Below are 21,202 nucleotides of genomic sequence, written 5' to 3'. Positions count from 1 at the left end.
AGAGAGCAATAGAGAGAGAGAGAGGAGGACGGAGCCAAGAGAGAGAGAGAGAGAGAGGAGCAAGAGAGAGAGAGAGAGAGAGGAGCGAGCAAGAGAGAGAGAGGAGCGAGAGAGCAAGAGAGAGAGGAGCAAGAGAAACAGAGGTATTTTCCAGAGAGGGAGAGTGAAGTCTTCCAGCTCACTAAAACATCCCATCAGTGCATGTATATTTAATCTACCCTAGCAACAACTAGAGAGAGGAAGAAAGAACACAAGATGGATTCCTATCTGACCCTCTGCAGTATAAACAGATAGGACAGGAGCTCTAACCATAGTGTGACTCATTCTTTCAGCTCGCACAACATTTCTCTCCAAATGCTGCCGAGGCTTCCAGTTCCCTTTGAACAAACGGCTGTTATTTGATGTTTGTGCAGGTGTGCTAGCTAGTACCATTTCAGGAGCTTTTCTTACTTGCCATTTAGACTTCACCTGGCTAACACTGTACAGAAACTCTTTCGGCTGTGTCCGAAATCGGTCTTGCCTACTACTTAATAAAAATACATACTGTGTGCTAATAGCACTACATACTATTTAGAATGTACTGTTTAGTAAAAACGTATGCCGTAAGCAACGAATATCAACATACTAATCATCCATTTTATTTTTAATTTCACCTTTATTTAACCAGGTAGGCCAGTTGAGAACATGTTCTCATTTACAACTGCGACCTGGCCAAGAAAGCTAAGCAGTGTGACAAACAGTTACACATGGGATAAACAAACAGTCAATAACACAATAGAAAAGTCTATATACAGTGTGTGCAAATGGCGTAAGGAGGTAAGGCAATAAATAGGCCATAGTAACAAAATAATTACAATTTTGCAATTAAACAATGGAGTGAGATGTGCAGATGATGATGTGCAAGCAGAAATACTGATGTGCAAAAGAGCAAAAAAAAGTTAATCAAAAGAATGTGGGGATGAGTTAGGTAGACTGGATGGGCTACTTACAGATGGGCTATGTACAGCTGCAGCGATCGGTAAGCTGCTCAGATAGCTGATGCTTAAAGTTAGTGAGGGAGATATAAGTCTCCAACTGGAACAAATAGCAAAAATCACTAAAGTCATTGGAAGCAGAGAACTGGAAGGAAAGGCGGCCAAAGGAGGTGTTGGCTTTGGGGATGACCAGTGAGATATACCTGCTGGAGCGCGTGCTAAGAGTGGGTGCTGCTATGGTGACCAGTGAGCTGAGATAAGGCGGGGCTTTACCTGGCAGAGACTTATAGATGACCTGGAGCCAGTGGGTCTGGTGACGAATGTGGCATACAGGTGGCAGTGGTTGGTGGTATATAGGGCTTTGGTGACAAAATGGATGGCACTGTGATAGACTGCATCCAATTTGCTGAGTAGAGTTGGAGGCTATTTTGTAAATGACATCGAAGTCAAGGATCGGTAGGATGGTCAGTTTTACGAGGGTATCTTTGGCAGCATGAGAGAAGGAGGCTTTGTTGCGAAATAGGAAGCCGATTCTAGATTTCATTTTGGATTGGAGATGTTTGATATGAGTCTGGAAGGAGAGTTTACAGTCTAGCCAGACACATAGGTATTTGAAGTTGTCCACATATTCTAAGTCAGAACCGTCCAGAGTAGTGATGCAAGTCGGGCGGGAGGGTGCGGGCAGCGATCGGTTGAAGAGCATGCATTTAGTTTTACTAGCATTTAAGAGCAGTTGGAGGCCACGGAAGGTTGTTGTATGGAGTTGTATGGCATTGAAGCTTAACTGGAGGTTTGTTAATACAGTGTCCAAAGAAGGGCCAGATGTTTACAGAATGATGTCGTCTGCGTAGAGGTGGATCAGAGAATCACCCGCATTATGAGAAGGCATCATCAAATGTCCGATCACGCTTGTTCCCCTGCAAGCCGTTCAATTTAGTAGAACATATTCTGATTATCAGCTGTTGTCAAACACGTGCAAAAAGACCAGTCTCTTCCTCAAGTGTGCAGCAATTTGTAATTTTAAAGCATAATACAAAAAGCATACTATTTAGAATGCAATATGGGTATTCGGACACAGCCATACTTCTCCCTGCCTCGACTTTTTCTCAACAAGGGCCCTTCTCTTTTTCAGCTCCCCCCGGTGGGTGTCAGCCTTTTTCACAGGTTCTCACTGATAATGACGTTATCGGGGGAAGACTAACTCAACAGAAACACTATTTAAAAACAGGGAAAATACCTTTAAGTCACCATGCATCCCAAACAAGGTGTTGATCCATGGCAAACTGCCCTATTTGTTGTTAAAACAATGTCACACTCTCCTTTCTGTGTGCATCTGACCATTTATCAGCCCGGATCTGCTGGGGCGGCGATGACGCAATAACGTTCTTGATGGGGGTGGCTATTTTGGAAGGTTGCACACAGCAGGCTAACAAGGCGCTTGTTATGTCATCAGCGGTCGACTGTTTCTCTGCTTCGAGAGAATGTCAGTAATCAAGTATTTTCAGGGAGGGAGGGGAGGGAAATTAAATGGTCTCAGAGATTGACTAATGCTTTTTATTTTTGTTGCCCTACTTTTGGAGAGAAGAGAGAGGAATTATTTTTGGGTGTTATAAAATGGCAGGGGGAAGATGGCTGTAAATTGAGTGTTGAGAGAGCTGTCTGAATGAGAGGACAAAATGCTCATTTGAATTCAAATCATCAATCCTGTGTGAACACACACACACACACACAATTCAATGATTTGTTCGACCAAATAAAAAATACATTTATCCATTAAAACTCAGGTCTTCTAAAACAGATATTTGAAGAGGTAGATATGGAGAGTAAGACCAAGTACCTGAGGGCTTTAGTGTTCCAGCTACAGCTGTTCTGTAAGTAGCCTGACTACCAGGAAAAACTCAAGTCCCAGGGACAAGAACTGGTAGTTCTGATCAGTGAACTTCCAGTATGTTCTGCAATGAAATAGCTAAGGCAGCTAGGCCTATATTTATCTTACATGATGAACAATGGATGATGTTTTATTATCAAAATGGAGGATCGCAGTCATTCAAAACACTATGGCTAGCTCGCTCTCCCTCCTACATCCCCCTTCTCATCTCTCTCGCTTTCTCTCCCTCAAGGTTAAGATCTTCCTGGGGCCACTTGATGCTCAGTGCATCAGACCAACCTTCCACCCCCCTAGTCTACCCAAGCTTATTTTCAGGCCTTACTCACTGCAGTCAGCCACTATCCTCTCGCCCTAGTTTACAATTCAGCCAAGCACAATGACCATACACGCATAAAGAATAAGCTACTAGTAGCCCTAAAGAACACCGTCTACTTAGTCATGTAACACTCCTCATAAGTCCCCATTGCATTTGATCTATAACTAACAGCAGGGTTGAGAAAAACTCAACCAAACCACCAGGTAGCCTAATGGTTAGAGAGTTCAGCCAGTAACCGAAAGGTTGCTGGATCAAATCCCCGAGCTGACAAGGGAGAACTCTGTTGTTCAGCCCCTGAGCAAGGCAGTTAACCCACTGTTCCCTGGGCACCGAAGACGGGGATGTCGATTAAGGCAACCCCCCACCACTCTGATTCAGAGGGGTTGGGTTAACTTCTTGAACCTCTAGGGGCAGTATGTCATTATTGTATAAAAAAAAATGTGCCCGTTTTAAGCGCAATATTTTGTCATGAAAAGAAGCTTGACTATGCATATAATTGGCAGCTTTGGAAAGAAAACACTCTAAGGTTTCCAGAAATGCAAAGATATTATCTGTGGGTGCCACAGAACTCATGTTACAGGCGAAACCAAGATGATACTTTAACCATGAAATGGGCAGAATTTTCAAAGCTCTGATTTCTATCGTCTGTGATGGCTGTAAATCCCCCGGGAATGAGCCTGCCCTTCCTATCGTTTCTCCAAGGTGTCTGCAGCATTGTGACGTATTTGTAGGCATATCATTGGAAGATTGGCCATAAGAGACTACATTTACCAGGTGTCCGCCTGGTGTCCTTTGTGTAAATCAGCGCGTAATCTTCAGTTGTGGCCATTTGCTCCTGGGATTCAGAGTGAAAGCACACTTCGACGAACGATGTATCATCGAAGAGATATGTGAAAAACACCTTGAGGATTGGTTCTAAACAACGTTTGCCATGTTTCAGTCGATATTATGGAGTTAATTTTGGAAAAAAGTTTGACGTTTAGATGACTGAATTTTCGGGTTTTTTTGGTAGCCAAACGTGACGCACCAAACGGAGCGATTTCTCCTAAACAAATATTATTTTTGGAAAAACTTAACATTTGCTATCTAACAGAGTCTCCTCATTGAAAACATCTGAAGTTCTTCAAAGGTAAATGATTTTATTTGAATGCTTTTCTGGTTTTTGTAGAAATGTTTCCTGCTGAATTGCTAATGCTAAATGCTACGCTAGCTATGAATAGCTATGAATACTGTTACACAAATGCGTGTTTTCCTATGGTTGAGAAGCATATTTAGAAAATCTGAGATGACAGTGTTGTTAACAAAAGGCTAAGCTTGAGCGCTAGCATATTAATTTAATTTAATTTGCGATTTTCATGAATAGTTAACGTTGCGTTATGGTAATGAGGTTGAGGCTGTATTCATGATCCCGGATCCGGGATGGCTCGACGCAACAGGTTAAATGGGGAAGACACATTTCAGTTGAAGGCATTCAGTTGTACAACTGACTAGGTACCCCCTTACCCAATCAGAATGGGTTCCATTTGAGTCTGTCTTGCAACATTTTTTATACTAATGCGATGAGACATTTTATAAAACATGCACTCTGTTGGTTCCTGGTACCTTTTGTCCAAGCAGTAGGTTATGGATTTTGCATGGTGCGTTATAAAAATGCATCACAGACAAACAGCAACACACATTTCAGGGGTTATTAAGTTCCATAGAAGGTAGAATTTGATTTTTTTGTGCAGAGGGGAGGCCCCCCTTAACCCCCTAGCATCCTCCCACAGCCCTCCCCTCTCTTACCTCTGCGTGGATGTTGGGGACAGATCCGCTGGAGCCGTTCTCTGCAATGGCACTGTTGGAGCTGTTGGGCGAGCTGGGCCCGGAGCCAGGGGCACTGCTGCACATGGAGGACACTGCAATGACAATGGAACAGGCCACTCAGAGACAGAACCAACCCAGCATCCCAGGCAGACAGACACCACCGCCAAAACCCCTGTGTGGTACAGCCTTTCTCCAAGCTTGCATCAAACTCTACAAATGTGTGAAGAGAAATGTCTAGGTTTTATCAGGCTGTTTTCTATGAGTATACAGAAAGGTAGAAACAGAATACACTATCATTGGTAACATATACATGGAATCAGAGAACTAGGAAAAAGGACTTCCCCCACGTTTCTTTGACTCTTTCAAGAGGCCAACATTCTTAGTCCCAATCCAAAACGTTCACAAAAACCCTGTTCTCTTTTTCCCTGCTCCACTGCCAGCTAACCCCCCCAAACCCATCCCCTTTTGTCCTATTCAAGCCTTATGTATTAATCCACACCCTACCCTATAGTCCCTGCTATTTTTTGTTTGTCTCCAATAAGCACCTATATTTAGTCCCAGAAAAGCTTCTGCTTTCATTAGCAGATGAAACGGGCAAGTTAAATCAAAAGCCTCTATAAGCATAGCTTCTGTTGTGGTCTCGAGAACAACCAGCATTTATACGATCTCCTATGTTTACATAGTAGTTGCACGTGACATGGAAACGGCTAATAGGGCAAACCCTTAAACCTAACATACGGTAGCTAGCTCCAGTACTAGGCCTGGAAAGGCACTGTGTGGCATGTGTATATAGCCAACCTGACTAAGTGGGTTATGTAACTAGGTCCTTCTGGGAAATTAGCTTGAGTTGTAGAGTGCCGTGGCCCCTCCGGATGTCTACTTTTACCATCAGGCCAGTGTTGAAATGACTGTTTTATGTTAAGTAGGGTGTGACTTTAGATGATTTATGGTTCACCCAACTGGATGCCTCTTACTGGGGTTGGTTTACAACTATGAAATGGCACAGGTTGTGGAATTCCAGTTGAAGAGTGTACAATGTATTTGTATGCGAGTATGTAAATGCATAATGGAAGAGTGTGTAAATGCATGGTGTGTGTGCTCTCACCAGAGATCTCGATGGCTCTCTTTTTGAAGGTGCTTATCACTGTCCCGTCCTTCCTCCTCAGCAGAGGACTGCTCCGCCTCTCAGCTACCTTCTGTTTTAACCGCGAACGCACCTTCAGATTGGGCTCTGAGGCTGTCGGAGAGAGAGAGAGCGAGATAGGCGAGAGCGAGATAGGCGAGAGCGAGATAGGCGAGAGCGAGATAGGCGAGAGCGAGATAGGCGAGAGCGAGATAGGCGAGAGCGAGATAGGCGAGAGCGAGATAGGCGAGAGCGAGATAGGCGAGAGCGAGATAGGCGAGAGCGAGATAGGCGAGAGCGAGATAGGCGAGAGCGAGATAGGCGAGAGCGAGATAGGCGAGAGCGAGATAGGCGAGAGCGAGATAGGCGAGAGCGAGATAGGCGAGAGCGAGATAGGCGAGAGCGAGATAGGCGAGAGCGAGATAGGCGAGAGCGAGATAGGCGAGAGCGAGATAGGCGAGAGCGAGATAGGCGAGAGCGGAAAGCGAGAGCGAGATAGGCGAGAGCGGAAAGCGAGAGCGAGATAGGCGAGAGAGGAAAGCGAGAGCGAGATAGGCGAGAGAGGAAAGCGAGAGCGAGATAGGCGAGAGAGGAAAGCGAGAGCGAGATAGGCGAGAGAGGAAAGCGAGAGCGAGATAGGCGAGAGAGGAAAGCGAGAGCGAGATAGGCGAGAGAGGAAAGCGAGAGCGAGATAGGCGAGAGAGGAAAGCGAGAGCGAGATAGGCGAGAGAGGAAAGCGAGACGATAGGCAAGCAATAGGAGAGAGCGCGCGAGAAAGCAATAGGAGAGAGCGCGCGAGAAAGCAATAGGAGAGAGCGCGCGAGAAAGCAATAGGAGAGAGCGCGCGAGAAAGCAATAGGAGAGAGCGCGCGAGAAAGCAATAGGAGAGAGCGCGCGAGAAAGCAATAGGAGAGAGCGCGCGAGAAAGCAATAGGAGAGAGCGCGCGAGAAAGCAATAGGAGAGAGCGCGCGAGAAAGCAATAGGAGAGAGCGCGCGAGAAAGCAATAGGAGAGAGCGCGCGAGAAAGCAATAGGAGAGAGCGCGCGAGAAAGCAATAGGAGAGAGCGCGCGAGAAAGCAATAGGAGAGAGCGCGCGAGAAAGCAATAGGAGAGAGCGCGCGAGAAAGCAATAGGAGAGAGCGCGCGAGAAAGCAATAGGAGAGAGCGCGCGAGAAAGCAATAGGAGAGAGCGCGCGAGAAAGCAATAGGAGAGAGCGCGCGAGAAAGCAATAGGAGAGAGCGCGCGAGAAAGCAATAGGAGAGAGCGCGCGAGAAAGCAATAGGAGAGAGCGCGCGAGAAAGCAATAGGAGAGAGCGCGCGAGAAAGCAATAGGAGAGAGCGCGCGAGAAAGCAATAGGAGAGAGCGCGCGAGAAAGCAATAGGAGAGAGCGCGCGAGAAAGCAATAGGAGAGAGCGCGCGAGAAAGCAATAGGAGAGAGCGCGCGAGAAAGCAATAGGAGAGAGCGCGCGAGAAAGCAATAGGAGAGAGCGCGCGAGAAAGCAATAGGAGAGAGCGCGCGAGAAAGCAATAGGAGAGAGCGCGCGAGAAAGCAATAGGAGAGAGCGCGCGAGAAAGCAATAGGAGAGAGCGCGCGAGAAAGCAATAGGAGAGAGCGCGCGAGAAAGCAATAGGAGAGAGCGCGCGAGAAAGCAATAGGAGAGAGCGCGCGAGAAAGCAATAGGAGAGAGCGCGCGAGAAAGCAATAGGAGAGAGCGCGCGAGAAAGCAATAGGAGAGAGCGCGCGAGAAAGCAATAGGAGAGAGCGCAGAGCGCGCGAGAAAGCAATAGGAGAGCGAGCGAGAAAGTAGTGAGTTTAAATCAAAAAGACATACAACAGAAACCATAAACAAACAGCTCATATCCAAAAGCACTATGGACAGCTCCAAATTAGGATATTTATATATCTTATTGACTGGGGACACTAAGACTGAAATAAATGTCCATTTGCAACTAACCCCTCCTTCACGCAACTGCTTTTTCAGCCCATTGTTGATGCAATGAATGACAGACCAAATTAGACTAATGGAAGTAAATAAAACAGAGATTGGACCCCAGGAAGAATACCTTCTGCTTTGGCAAAAGCTAATGGGGATCCAAATGAACCAATATGGAGGGAGGGAGAAAAAAAAAAGGAATTGGGGCAATTAAGCAAAAGCCCCGGGTTTAATTTAATTAGCATCCAATAGCGGTACTTTCCACTGGTCATAAGTCCCAGTGAGCACGAGCTAACAAGTCTATGGAAACAATACCAAACAACAAGCAATATAATTAGATCTAGATACATGGGATCCTTCAGGATATAGACACAGCAAGGACATATTTAAGCATGTGTCATGGGTCAGCTTCTCAGACCCAGATTAAGTTTACTGCTGGACTAAAACACGTTCATTGGAAAGTCTCCAATCTCCATTTAGTGAACCACCCCACTCCATCGGCTTGTCTGTGGGTGGGCTTAATTATCTACATGAGTGAGTGTGTATGTATGTAGCTATTGCCCACCAGTCTTCACAAACACTGCTGCGGTGACTCATTCTGACTCATACCAGAAAAGGAGAAACACTAAATGCACGCACACACACAGGTAGATGCTTCAAAGTAATGCAGACATGCAACCACAACACAGTGCATCCACTCACCAGTTTTCCGGAGAGGGAAATCGTCCCTGCCCTCGTAGGACCCCAGTAGTGGGGGCAGTTTGTAGGAGGGCGGCGTTCCCGGAGTGTTACTCTGAGGGGGGGAGTTGGGGTCCAGAGAGGTGTGGTGGGCCCCCCTGATGAAGCCATAACAGTTAAGGTACCAGAATCAGTTGATACTACTTGTGGTGTAGACAAGACGTTTTAATCTAGTCAGAGAATCTCTATCCATTTGGCATGACACCCCCGGAGGAAGGTAAACAAGTCATACCACTCTGGAGTTAAGTATTTTTTAACAGTTCACTCCGGGTCAATGCATCAGTGTAGGAGCTCTAAGAGTCCTAGCTAAGGTATAGCCCTTCCTCCATATTCATTAACTTCCATGGCTCTTGGCCAGTCTGCCAGCTAACGTTAGCCAGCCTCAGAACTCAAATTAGATGTTGATGGTTAGGCTCACCAGCATTTCTGGGGGAAGGAATGGTTTAGTCCGCCAGGTGTGCCAGGCTCTTTTTTGCTCAGGAGGAACTCCTGGAGCTTCAGCTTCACCTCCGTACTGGCAATGGCACCTTCCGGAACAAACCATCACAACACAAAGCTATTATAACGCTAACAAAGACCAACAGCTATGGAGTAGGAGGATCTAGAGCTCTAAACTAGAGCAATAACAGCAGCACTGTATCACTAAGTAAAACTGTGATTGAAATATACATTAGATATGTCATCTGTTTTCACTTCCTGAAAGCTTCTCCTCATACACCCGATATATACTGCTCAGTGTGTGACTTCTGTGTACTACTCACTCTCTTTGCCCTTCTCCTTGTTGCGTAGCATGAGGAGCTGCTGCTCCAGCCTCTGTTTCTCCAGCTCCTCATGCCTCTGCTGCTCCAGCTTCCTCTTCTGCTCCAGCTCCTGCTGCCGCTTGGCCGCCAGGATCTCCTGCTGCTGCTGCAGGGACGCCAGGGGGATGGAAAGCCAGAGAGAGGGGATGTCAAATGAAGCTCAAACTGACTGCCAGAAACTGACCGGTCCAGTGGTGTGTGGCTAAAGACGTTTCTAACCCCACCTCTTGCCCCCCCCCCACCACCAGCCTTCCTAAAGCGGATCCCAGTTACCTTCAGGTGCTCCTGCAGCTGAACCTCATGCTGGCGTGTCAGAACCTCATGCTGCTTCTGGAACTCAGCGAAGAGGAGCTGTTTCTGAAGCTCCTGCTGCTGCTTGAGGAGGAGCAGTTCATGCTGCAGTTGCTGCTCCCTCATGGCTGGGTCCACCCCTCCACCTCCTCCGCCCAGGGGTCCCAGCCTGGGATCTGTCCTCAGGTCCACGGGACCACCTCCAACACCCTGCTCACTGCCGCCCACAGGGCTCTGCATCCCCGAGGGGAGAGTTGTCTTCACCTCCACAGCTAGATGGAGGAAGGGGTGGAGAGGAGAGAGTGGGAAAGAGACAGAGAAGGAAATGAAGAGTAAAGGAGGGCAAAAAGAGAGAAGCGAGGGAGACAGGGGAAAGGAAAGGAGCAGACAAAGAAGAAAATAGTTTGTTAAATGGTGGTCAAATAAAGACAAAGTACAACAGTTTAATATAGGCTTATTTTCACCAATCAGAAACCAAACAACTTCAACAGATACTGCTGAAACGGTGAGGTTAAAGTTCAAGGGCTGAGAAGTAATTCCCTTCGATAGTCAAACTGTAAGCTAAATGTCATTTCTAACATAATACATATGTATTTTAGCCATGTGGCTTGGCACAGATCTACTGTATCTCACTGAGTGAAGTCAACAAGGGCACACAGAGTAGGTTAGAGAGACATTCATTGCAGTGACAACCAGATTCTATAAAAGGACAAATATGTCCCATCTAATAGACTGACCCTGGCAACTGACCCGGTCCATCTTTCAGTGTATTACTGCTTTCAGAAATCAGACCAGGAGTTCAATAATGTTTGGCATGCTAGCTCTCTCTGGGGCCATTGCATAATTCCACCACGATGACAGAGTTCAGTGGAGTTGGACAAACTACTGTCGTACAGTACACACAGCAGGAGGAATAAAGTTTGGGGTCTGTTCTTCTCTCCGCTGGCAAAAGTTGGAAGGGTGCATGTTGTATTTAGAACACTTAGGAGGAGTGTTTAAGTGTACTATTTTAAAAGTATGATTCCACAGAAGTGTGTGAGTGCTTATGTGGTTACTGAACAATTCATCACATATATATATATATATAGATGGTTATATAGATATATAGATGGTTATATAGATATATAGATGGTTATATAGATGGTTATATATATAGATGGTTAGATATATATAGAGATATATAGATGGTTAGATATATATAGAGATGGTTAGATATATATAGAGATGGTTATATATAGATGGTTAGATATATATAGAGATGGTTAGATATATATAGAGATGGTTATATATAGATGGTTAGATATATATAGAGATGGTTAGATATATATAGAGATATATATATATATAGATGGTTAGATATATATAGAGATATATATAGATGGTTAGATATATATAGATGGTTAGATATATAGAGAGATATATATAGATGGTTAGATATATATAGAGATATATATAGATGGTTAGAGATATATATAGATGGTTAGAGATATATATAGATGGTTAGAGATATATATATACATACACACACGTTTATACAGTACATACTTAAATGACTGAAGGAGCGTCTTGGAGTGTTTCAATGCGACTGTTTGTGCGTAACACTGAGTCATCACTTCATCAGCTGATGAATCAATCATGGTTTACTAGTTATTCATTTTGTATGGCGCATGTTATCGCCATGGATTACAAGGAATCCATCTGTCTGTATCACGCTAGGTAACTCTATACTAGTGTGTCGGTGTATGCATTTTGCTCAATAGGAGACAGTATTGGGATGGGAGCAGACCTTGCTAAAAATAGCCACGGTGACAATCGATACAGAGAGAGCACACCATTATATAACCTGGGAGGACCACAGTAGGCAGAGCCCAGACCGGGACGAGGGCAGAGCCCAGACCGGGACGAGGGCAGAGCCCAGACCGGGACGAGGGCAGAGCCCAGACCGGGACGAGGGCAGAGCCAGGGCACTCTACGACACTCCAGGAGCTTTGTCTCTGATACAATAAGCACAGAGCTGGCAACGACGCACAGCATCCCAAAGCCGCAAAGCCACTGGCAAGCGCTGCTGCCAAACAGTCAAGCACAGCCACCTGGCAAGGGCCACTCTACGGTTTTCGACCTCCCCCTAAAATCGGCAGGGAAATCAGGGATTGGAAGGGGCTATTGTGTGCCAAAAGTTGGCTTCCAATGCACCTGACAGTTTCCACCAACCATTTGTTTCACCTTTCATTAACCCTTAATGGCCATAAGGCTTGACATTGGTGCAGGGTCAGAACTCAGTAGGACAAGACGCTGTAAGGTTTAACATCTCAAACAAATGCAGAAAAAAAACAATGGAAGAGATTAGTGGGCAGGCAGAGAAGCACTCAGTCTGCAACAATGGTCAAGGGTAAAGAGGTTGACTGCCGCCAGTGCATTGGTGGATGTAGAGTATTTGATCCCAGCTGTAGGCTAGGACCTAATGAGAAGGCACCGATTCCGTGTCACAGATGGTTAAGTCACTCAGTGACCAGATAATGAGAGAGAAGAGATAGGCTAACTCCTGTGGAAAAAATTAATGGGAGACTGAGGGAGCAGCTAGCACTAGCTGAAAAGCACAAGCACTGCTTTGTGAGTTTGATTCTGAATGCAATGGCATCTATGAGTGGACCTCTAAGCCCGGAGAACTAAACCAGTTATTTTTCCAGTTGCATGTCGTTAAAGATATATATATAAAAAAATATATCATTTAAAAAAAATAATCTAGGGTCAGATAAGGCTGGAAATTGCCAGGGACAATCACAACACTTAGGTGCTGATAAGTATTGTGATTCTCACGATATACACTGCTCAAAAAAAATAAAAGGGAACACTTAAACAACACAATGTAACTCCAAGTCAATCACACTTCTGTGAAATCAAACTGTCCACTTAGGAAGCAACACTGATTGACAATACATTTCACATGCTGTTGTGCAAATGGAATAGACAACAGGTGGAAATTATAGGCAATTAGCAAGACACCCCCAATAAAGGAGTGGTTCTGCAGGTGGGAACCACAGACCACTTCTCAGTTCCTTTGCTTCCTGGCTGATGTTTTGGTCACTTTTGAATGCTGGCAGTGCTTTCACTCTAGTGGTAGCATGAGACGGAGTCTACAACCCACACAACTGGCTCAGGTACTGCAGCTCATCCAGGATGGCACATCAATGCGAGCTGTGGCAAGAAGGTTTGCTGTGTCTGTCAGCGTAGTGTCCAGAGCATGGAGGCACTACCAGGAGACAGGCCAGTACATCAGGAGACGTGGAGGAGGCCGTAGGAGGGCAACAACCCAGCAGCAGGACCACTACCTCAGTCTTTGTGCAAGGAGGAGCAGGAGGAGCACTGCCAGAACCCTGCAAAATGACCTCCAGCAGGCCACAAATGTGCATGTGTCTGCTCAAACGGTCAGAAACAGACTCCATGAGGGTGGTATGAGGGCCCGACATCCACAGGTGGGGGTTGTGCTTACAGCCCAACACCGTGCAGGTCGTTTGGCATTTGCCAGAAAACACCAAGATTGGCAAATTCGCTACTGGCGCCCTGTCCTCTTCACAGATGAAAGCAGGTTCACACTGAGCACATGTGACAGACGTGACAGAGTCTGGAGACGCCGTGGAGAACGTTCTGCTGCCTGCAACATCCTCCAGCATGACCGGTTTGGCGGTGGGTCAGTCATGGTGTGGGGTGGCATTTCTTTGGGGGGGCCGCACAGCCCTCCATGTGCTCGCCAGAGGTAGCCTGACTGCCATTAGGTACCGAGATGAGATCCTCAGACCCCTTGTGAGACCATATGCTGGTGCGGTTGGCCCTGGGTTCCTCCTAATGCAAGACAATGCTAGACCTCATGTGGCTGAAGTGTGTCAGCAGTTCCTGCAAGAGGAAGGCATTGATGCTATGGACTGGCCCGCCTGTTCCCCAGACCTGAATCCAATTGAGCACATCATGTCTCGCTCCATCCACCAATGCCACGTTGCACCACAGACTGTCCAGGAGTTGGCGGATGCTTTAGTCCAGGTCTGGGAGGAGATCCCTCAGGAGACCATCCGCCGCCTCATCAGGAGCATGCCCAGGCGTTGTAGGGAGGTCATACAGGCACGTGGAGGCCACACACACACTACGGAGCCTCATTTTGACTTGTTTTAAGGACATTACATCAAAGTTGGATCAGCCTTGTAGTGTGGTTTTCCACTTTAATTTTGAGTGTGACTCCAAATCCAGACCTCCATGGGTTGATACATTTGATAATGTGTGATTTTGTTGTCAGCACATTCAACTATGTAAAGAAAAAAGTATTTAATAAGAATATTTCATTCAGATCTAGGATGTGTAATGTGTTCCCTTAATTTTTTTGAGCCACATCACTCACACACTACATTGCTCAAAAAAACAAAACAAAAAAATTATATATATAAATAAATGATAGTGACTTTATTGCAATTTGATGTTCCAAACATAATGCTCACTCATGATTTAATCCTAGATTAGACCTAATCTAGAGTTTGTAACTAGGTTTATAATTAAGCCGATGTTTTGCACCATTTACTTTTTAAAGACTAGATTAATAAATCACTAAACTACAGGAGTGTTCATAAATTCAAATCTGGAGTGCCAGAGTGCACTCTGGGCAATCATAATTCAGAGCGTTTCACTCTTGGAGCATCCAGAGCACACACTGGACGCTCTGGCCGAGGAGTAGGGTTGATCCGAGCGTTCTGACCTCAACGGCACTCAAGCACACAAGGTAACTGGCTAATATTGGCTAGCTTGCTAGCTACTTCCAGACACAAATGAGATAGGGTGAGTAAAATGGTCAGAGGGTGCTAACAGAGCTGGTTAGGCTGTTTTCATGCTAATCTAAAGCGTTGGTGACTCTGTGCTGCTGGCAAAAATTAAATTATGCTTTTTGCCCACGTTTACAGACACCGGGTGTTGTCTGTAAAATCATCAGTTATTCTGTGCTCTGGGCACACTCAGAAAAGTGTTCTGCTTCCACAGGGCAGCTCTTTAGGCCCGCTACTCTAATATTTTTACCAATGACCTGCCACTGGCTTTAAACATAGCATGTGTGTCCATGTATGATGATGATGATGATGAAACCATATACGCATCAGCAACCACAGCTAATGAAGTCATTGAAACCCTTGCAGTCTGAGTTGGAGTGTGAGTTAGTTTTGGAATGGGTGGCCAGTAATAATCTGCTCCTGCACATCTCTAAAACTAGGAGCATTGTATTTGGTACAAATCATTCCTTAAGGTGCTAGACCACAGCTGAATCTGGTAATGAATAGTGTGGCTGTTGAACAAGTTGAAGAGACTAAATTACTTTGCGTTACCTTGAACTGTCATGGTGAAAACATAGATTCAATGGTTGTAAAGATGGGGAGAGGTCTGGCCGTAATAAAGAGATGCTCTGCTTTTTTGACACCACACTCCAAAAAGCAAGTTCTGCAGGCTCTAGTTTTGTCTAATCTTGATTGTCCAGTCGTGTGGTCCAGTGCTACAAGGAAAGATGTAGTTAAGCTGCAGCTGGCCCAGAACAGAGGGGCACATTTTTGCTCTTAATTGTAATCAGAGGGCTGATAAAAATACTACGCATGTCAGTCTCTCTTGGCTAAGAGTTGAGGAGAGACTGACTGCATCACTTATTTTTATAAGAAACATTAATGTGTTGAAAATCCCAAATTGTTTGCATAGTCAACTTACACAAAGCTCTGACACACACACACCACCAGTGGTCTTTTCATAGTCCCCAAATGCAAAAAAAATACAGTATTATAGAGCCCTTATTGCATGGAACTTCCATCTCATATCGCTCAAATAAACAGCAAACCTAGTTTCAAAAAACAGAAAGAAACATCTCCCGGCACAACGCCTCGCCCATATTTGACCTAGATAGTTTGTGTGTCTGCATTGGTATTTATTAAAAATGTATGTAGTTCTGTCCTTGAGCTGTTCTTATCTAATGATGTTCTGCATTATGTCATTCTGTATTGTGTCATGTTTTGTGTGGACCCCAGGAGGAGTAGCTGCTGCTTTAGCAACAGCTAATGGGGATCCTAATAAAAACACAAAAAAAAAGATACCAGATAGCCAGAGTGAATTTACGAACGTACCCAATGACTAGTGACCCATGTTATAATGGATTTACTATAGCAATATGTTCAAATTTTATTTCTACAGAAACAAACCAGCACGGGTCATTACTAGTTTGTTAGCTAGCAAGCACAGTGAGTTTTCACTTCAGGCTAATGATTAAATACATTTTTAATATTTACATTTGACACTTTAGTCATTTCGGTGACGTTCTTAACCAGAGCGACTTACAGAAGCAATGCGGGTTACGTGCCTTGCTCAAGGGCGCAGACAGATTTTCTCATCTAGTCGGCTCGGGTTACTGGCCCAAAGCTCATAGCAGCTAGACTACCTGCCACAGACAAAGAGTGAGCCAGCTAGTTGAGTGATACATTTTTTATCATGTTTGTATCTTACTGAAAATAAAGCACATACACTGACATTTGATTAACTTAAACCTTCTCCTGTGGTAGTTTTGATTTAATCCTTAAACTAAGTTTAACATTTATTTTAAAACAATGGAGCAACATTACATTTGATCGTTTTAAAAAGTCCAAATTAAACTTAGTTTAGGATTAATTGTAACTATGATTAATTTAAAACTAGGTTGAAAAAAATTTGTGCAACAAGATTAAATTATAAATCTTGATTTAAGCCAGTTTAAGAGTTTATACATGTTGGTGCAGCCCACCCTATACAACTGCTACAGATAGAAGAGAGCATGAAAAAACGATTTTTGATCAGTCATTGCTGAAAACATGTTAGATCACCATTTAAAATGATGGAAAACAAGCTATAGGATAAAAAAATACCTGTGTTTTGGCGCAGGTAGAAATATCGATATAATATATTGTCCAAAAATAATATTGTGATATGTAACTAACACTCCCCTCCCCCCCACCATCACTAGGGTCCAAATCTATTTATGACATCTCAGGTGAATGTGTTTTTTGGTCTTAGCCGAGTGCGGCTGCAACAGCATGCTTTGAAACAAAATTTCAGCCAATTTTAACTGTATCAATCTAAGTAAGCCTGCCCTGGAACTGAACCTTCCCCATTGTCCTTCATTCCTCCATCTCCCTTTTTTCCTCTATCACCACCTCCACCCCCTTTCCTCTTGCTCTCCCTCACAGGTGAGTGTGGAGTAGGATAGCTATGCCAGGCTGGATGGTAAATGAGTAGGTATAACTGTGCTTCAGAGGGAGGCCTTTGTCAAAATGCAAAAACGAATGATTTCGGGTGCGAAACAAATACTTAAATCTGTGGGTTTTTTTGTTCTACAAGCGATTAAGTTCAGTCCTAGGTCAGCCACTACCCATAAAGAATGTAAAAATGCTAATGCAGGGAAAATAAAATGGATATTTATAACGGTAAAGTGGAATAACAGTTGTAAATCAATCACAATAGCAGCTTGCCTCTAGTACTTAAGGCCAGAGGCTTAGGGTTTGGAGGACTTTGGGATTAGGCCTCTGAGGTAGACCAGAGAATAGCATACTTGCAACTTAATATTTGGAAGGTGTTCTTAATGTTTGGTATACTCAGTGTACATTCACATTGTATGTCACAGCATTAGGCAGGATTTTCACCTTAGAGCTTGCTGATTGCACGTTCCAGAGTTAACAGGGTTATGATCCAATAGCTCTGTTGGTGGTCTGGCGGAAGCTTTCGGCTTATTCCAAATAAGATTACTATCCTTTATCAGTCAGCTTCTAAATATAACCTTCCAGACAATTGTGTGTGTCTGTCAGCCATTTGACACCATGTCGTCCCTTTCTTAAGTCGCCAGGAAATCTTTGGTTGTTGGGTGCCAGCCAACCAAATGAGCTTAACATAGATCACCCAAAACACCTCAGTCAAAGAGAATATGGGGGAGAAGGCATTGAATGAATGAGCCAAAGGGAGCGTGCCTATTGCGATGTACCAGGTATTCCAAATGATAGTCACGAGGCCTTCCGTTAAAAAAAAACTATTTACAAATCCGAAATCTATTATGTCAATAATGACCAATGACCAATAATGAATTTTGCTTAACTCCCTTATCTTACCTCATTTGCACATGCTGTATATAGACTTAGTTAAATGTTTTCAACTCTATGTTTGTTTATTCCATGTGTAACTCTGTGTTGTGTGTCAAATTGCTATGCTTTATCTTGGCCAGGTCTCAGTTGCAAATGAGAACTTGTTCTCAACCAGCCTACCTGGTTAAATAAAAGGTTAAATAAATAAAATAAATTTTAAAAATTACACCAATATTGGTGTGACATGATTAGTTGTTGTCAGAGTGGTGCAATGTGCACAGAGGTATTGGGCTCCTTTGCCGTTTTCAAATCCTCAATGAATTTGTAGACACACAAAATACTTTAATAACACTGTCTGGCTGTGAATTGTGCATTCAAAAGAAATAATTTGGTGTTGCCTGCTCCACTCCGTTTCGAGACAGTGAGCAGAGGCAGTCTGAGAAATGATACTTTTGATGATCGGCCCAAATGATCAAACGAGGGAACAGCCGCCAGGAGAACTCACAGGGGAGTTGCATCTGAGGCGGAAGGAACTACCATCAGTCCCATAGCAAATCAGCTATGTGCCAAACAGGTGTGGCTTTAACTCTGCAGCAAAAAATAAAAACTCTATGGAGGTGCTGCATGGTTAATTATAGATGAATAATACATTTCTTCCTAGCCCAATTGATTATCCAGGTGATAATATGCTTGAGGCGTTAATTTCTCATCCAAGAACTCCACCACCTTGTCCTAGACAGACTGTTGCTAAACTTCTGGGTTCAACTTTGGTTCAGAAGTCTACTTCAAAAGAAACAAACCAGACAAAAACAAAAAAGCAAAACAAATGGAGGGAAGTGAAAGATAACAGGAACCAACAGACTATTTTTGGTCAGAAACGGGACGTTAAAAAATGTCACAGTTTGAACAGCCAAGAAAATAAAAATAATATGGCCTCTCGTTTTAAATGAGGCAAAAAGTTGCTTGTAAAATCCTTGGCCCTGTTTTTGTGTTGACAGGAAAAGAGAGGGTGGGAGGGAGGAGGCTAGGGCAGAGAGGAGAGGAGGAACAGCCCAGTCATCTGGGTGAAGCTGTTGGTGGCCCTGTGATTAGTGAGGACTTGGCCAGCCAGGAGGTGGCTGAGAGACATGGAGACAATGCCAAATGTATTTCCAGGTCCCTAAAAACTATATTTGTGGCCATATCCAATTAAACCACAGTGACGAGACACACCGAAATGGATGCAATTTGACTGTGTGTCTGCAGACGTCACCAATGAAAATGTACACACACTTTAATGGCATGGTCCATGATTAAGCAATCCATTTATAAATATTACGACAAAACAACTAAATGGCCTTCGCATACACCCCCTATCCTGTAACAGTATCCACCAGGAATTGTTTAAGTTATGCTTGTGCTCACCTTATTCTACATTTTTAAAATCACAATATTCCTCGAAGAATTCTACAATCTAACCAGAGACGTATTGTAATTTCTAAGTTAGTTTACAACAAAGCTCTATTCTTTGCCACACGAGTTGAAGGTGGTTCACCTAGGGGTCATGATAGGGCCTGTACCAAATGTTTGATGTATTATAATAATTGACTATGTTTATGTTGTATTAAATGAAGGTGGGGTGGGTTATAAGACCCTGCCCTCCTTACATTTATAAAATCAAATTTTATTTGTCATATACACATGGTTAGCAGATGTTAATGCGAGTGTAGCGAAATGCTTGTGCTTCTAGTTCCGACAATGCACTAATAACCAATAAGTAATCTAGCTAACAATTCCAAAACTACTGTCTTATACACACAAGTGTAAAGGGATAAAGAATATGTACATAAAGATATATAGTAGTTTATGTGTCGGGGGGCTGGGGTCAGTTTGTTATATCTGGAGTACTTCTCCTGTCCTATTCGGTGTCCTGTGTGAATCTAAGTGTGCGTTCTCTAATTCTCTCTTTCTTTCTCTCTCTCGGAGGACCTGAGCCCTAGGACCATGCCCCAGGACTACCTGACATGATGACTCCTTGCTGTCCCCAGTCCACCTGGCCATGCTGCTGTTCCAGTTTCAACTGACCTGAGCCCTAGGACCATGCCCCAGGACTACCTGACATGATGACTCCTTGCTGTCCCCAGTCTACCTGGCCATGCTGCTGCTCCAGTTTCAACTTCCACCTGACTGTGCTGCTGCTCTAGTTTCAACTGTTCTGCCTTATTATTATTCGACCATGCTGGTCATTTATGAACATTGAACATCTTGGCCATGTTCTGTTATAATCTCCACCCGGCACAGCCAGAAGAGGACTGGCCACCCCACATAGCCTGGTTCCTCTCTAGGTTTCTTCCTAGGTATTGGCCTTTCTAGGGAGTTTTTCCTAGCCACAGTGCTTCTACACCTGCATTGCTTGCTGTTTGGGGTTTTAGGCTGGGTTTCTGTACAGCACTTTGAGATATCAGCTGATGTACGAAGGGCTATATAAATAAATTTGATTTGATATATGAATGAGTGATGGTACAGAGCGGCATAGGCAAGATGCAGTAGATGGTATAGAGTACAGTATATACATATGAGATGAGTATGTAAACAAAGTGGCATAGTTAAAGTGGCTAGTGATACATGTATTACATAAAAGATGCAGTAGATGATAGAGTACAGTATATATGTATACATGAGATAATATAATGTTTACATACCCTACATTATTTAAGTGGCATTTTTTAAAGTGGCTAGTGATATATTTCCCATCAATTCCCATTATTAAAGTGGCTGGAGTTGAGTCAGTGTCATTGTCAGTGTGTTGGCAGCAGCCACTCAATGTTAGTGGTGGCTGTTTAACAGTCTGATGGCCTTGAGCTAGAAGCTGTTTTTCAGTCTCTCGGTCCCAGCTTTGATGCACCTGTGCTGACCTCGACCTTCTGGACGATAGCGGGGTGAACAGGCAGTGGCTCGGGTGGTTGTTGTCCTTGATGATCTTTATGGCCTTCCTGTAACATCGGGTGGTGTAGGTGTCCTGGAGGGCAGGTAGTTTGCCCCCGGTGATGCTTTGTGCAGACCTCACTACCCTCTGGAGAGCCTTACGGTTGTGGGCGGAGCGGTTGCCGTACCAGGCGGTGATACAGCCCGACAGGATGCTCTCGATTGTGCATCTGTAGAGGTTTGTGAGTGCTTTTGGTGACAAGCTGAATTTCTTCAGCCTCCTGAGGTTGAAGAGGCACTGCTGCGCCTTCTTC

The 21,202-nt window shown here is 44.3% G+C and overlaps 1 protein-coding gene across 6 annotated transcripts in view; it reads right to left on the bottom strand.

Annotated features, from left to right (window-relative positions):
- LOC109897343 (histone deacetylase 5-like) overlaps positions 1–21,202 on the bottom strand; it is an 87,638-nt gene that overhangs the window by 19,453 nt on the left and 46,983 nt on the right. For 4 of the 6 annotated variants that reach the window (XM_031827548.1, XM_031827544.1, XM_031827543.1 and 1 more), the window contains 6 exons: positions 9,856–10,145; positions 9,544–9,700; positions 9,201–9,309; positions 8,747–8,880; positions 6,090–6,221; positions 4,964–5,076 (listed from right to left, as the gene is read on the bottom strand). In XM_031827548.1, the coding sequence (XP_031683408.1) occupies positions 4,964–5,076; positions 6,090–6,221; positions 8,747–8,880; positions 9,201–9,309; positions 9,544–9,700; positions 9,856–10,113 (903 nt within the window). In that variant the 5' untranslated portion in view covers positions 10,114–10,145. The remainder of the gene's footprint in view (positions 1–4,963; positions 5,077–6,089; positions 6,222–8,746; positions 8,881–9,200; positions 9,310–9,543; positions 9,701–9,855; positions 10,146–21,202) is intronic. The other 2 variants (XM_031827546.1, XM_031827545.1) reach the window with 1 other exon arrangement.

This window comes from Oncorhynchus kisutch, linkage group LG6, assembly GCF_002021735.2.
Source record: "Oncorhynchus kisutch isolate 150728-3 linkage group LG6, Okis_V2, whole genome shotgun sequence".
NCBI lineage: Eukaryota > Metazoa > Chordata > Actinopteri > Salmoniformes > Salmonidae > Oncorhynchus > Oncorhynchus kisutch.
The sequence above is the reverse complement of the archived record's forward strand: the minus strand, read 5'-3'. Positions and strand labels throughout refer to the sequence as shown.